The 1187-nt window shown below is 70.0% G+C and overlaps 1 protein-coding gene across 1 annotated transcript; it reads left to right on the top strand.

Moving 5' to 3' along the window:
- Positions 1 to 735: 735 nt before the first annotated feature.
- EMIHUDRAFT_259518 (hypothetical protein) lies at positions 736 to 1062 on the top strand (the record flags this gene model as incomplete). Its single annotated transcript, XM_005756987.1, has 1 exon — positions 736 to 1062. A coding segment is annotated over one exon (327 nt), but the record flags the coding sequence as incomplete, so codon positions are not given.
- Positions 1063 to 1187: the final 125 nt, after the last annotated feature.

Below are 1187 nucleotides of genomic sequence, written 5' to 3'. Positions count from 1 at the left end.
AGCACTGGGTGGTCGCGCGCAGTGAGCAGTCTCACGCAGCGAGCACGTGTAGGCAACGTCCACCGTGGCCTCGACGGCGCCGTCGGCGCCTCGCGCACAGACCAGAGAGCCACGAATGCGGTGCCGCCGCATGGAGCGCCGCGTTTCATGTCTGGCGAGGAGGACCGGGTGCGCCGCCGCCGCCACAACTTGTGCGTGTGCAGCGCTATGCGCGTCGCGGCCAGCTGCACCTGCGCGCGTCGGGCGCGGGAGAGAGTGCGGCCGGTCACACGGCGCTCACACCACGCGCAGGAGCGACCAGCGCACCATCGTTCTCGCCCGGTGGCCACATGTAGGGGCGGTGAGCCTGTGGCGAGAGGCCGCAAAAGTGCGGGGGGGTTCCTCGAGACGGAGTGCTCCGGGAGCGGCCCAATCGGCCTCGGGCTGACCCTTGGGGTGGATCGGGGCGGCACGCCACGCGGCAGCGGGTTCCGGCGCGCCTCGGGCTGTCGCCGGCCCTCAGTTTGACGCTGCGCACCGAGGCGCTCGAACGTGCCTGCGCAAGCCATACAGCGCGCGAGAGCGCGGGAGGAGCGTGGGCAGGGCTGGCGCACATGCTGGCACACCCTGTGCCCGCTCGCGGCGGCGCCAGGAGCGAGTACGGCGGAGATACTGCTGGGTATCCATGGAGACGGCCGCCATGGAATTTATTTATTTCGAAGGCCAAAGGGCGAGGTGCCTCCGGGACGGAGTGCCATGCCTACGGTCGGCATATTACGAGATCCGCTCTTTGAGGCCCTCGGCCGCTCGTACACGGAGGACGAGTTCCAGGAGCTCTGCTTCGAGTTTGGCATCGAGCTGGACGACGTGGAGGAGGAGGAGGACGCGGGAACAAAGACGCGCGGCGCTGCGTCCGGCGAGAAGGTGGTCACCTACAAGATCGAGGTGCCGGCCAACCGGTACGACATCCTGTGCCTCGAAGGGATGAAGCGGGCGCTGCGTGTCTTCCTCGGCCTCGACAGCCCTCCGACGTACACGCTCTCGCCGCCTGAGCCGCAGCTGCGCATCACCGTCGAGCCGCCGGTGCGCGCTCGGCCTCGCCGTCTGTGCAAGCCCAGCCGTTCCCCCGCGCGCGGTGGTCGGCTCCGGTCGGGCTTCCCGGAGCGGCGCGCCGGGTGCCTCCCTCGTGACTGCGCCGTCCGCCCGTC

This window comes from Emiliania huxleyi, assembly GCF_000372725.1.
Source record: "Emiliania huxleyi CCMP1516 unplaced genomic scaffold EMIHUscaffold_9327, whole genome shotgun sequence".
Classification (NCBI taxonomy): Eukaryota; Haptophyta; order Isochrysidales; family Noelaerhabdaceae; genus Emiliania; species Emiliania huxleyi.
The sequence above is the reverse complement of the archived record's forward strand: the minus strand, read 5'-3'. Positions and strand labels throughout refer to the sequence as shown.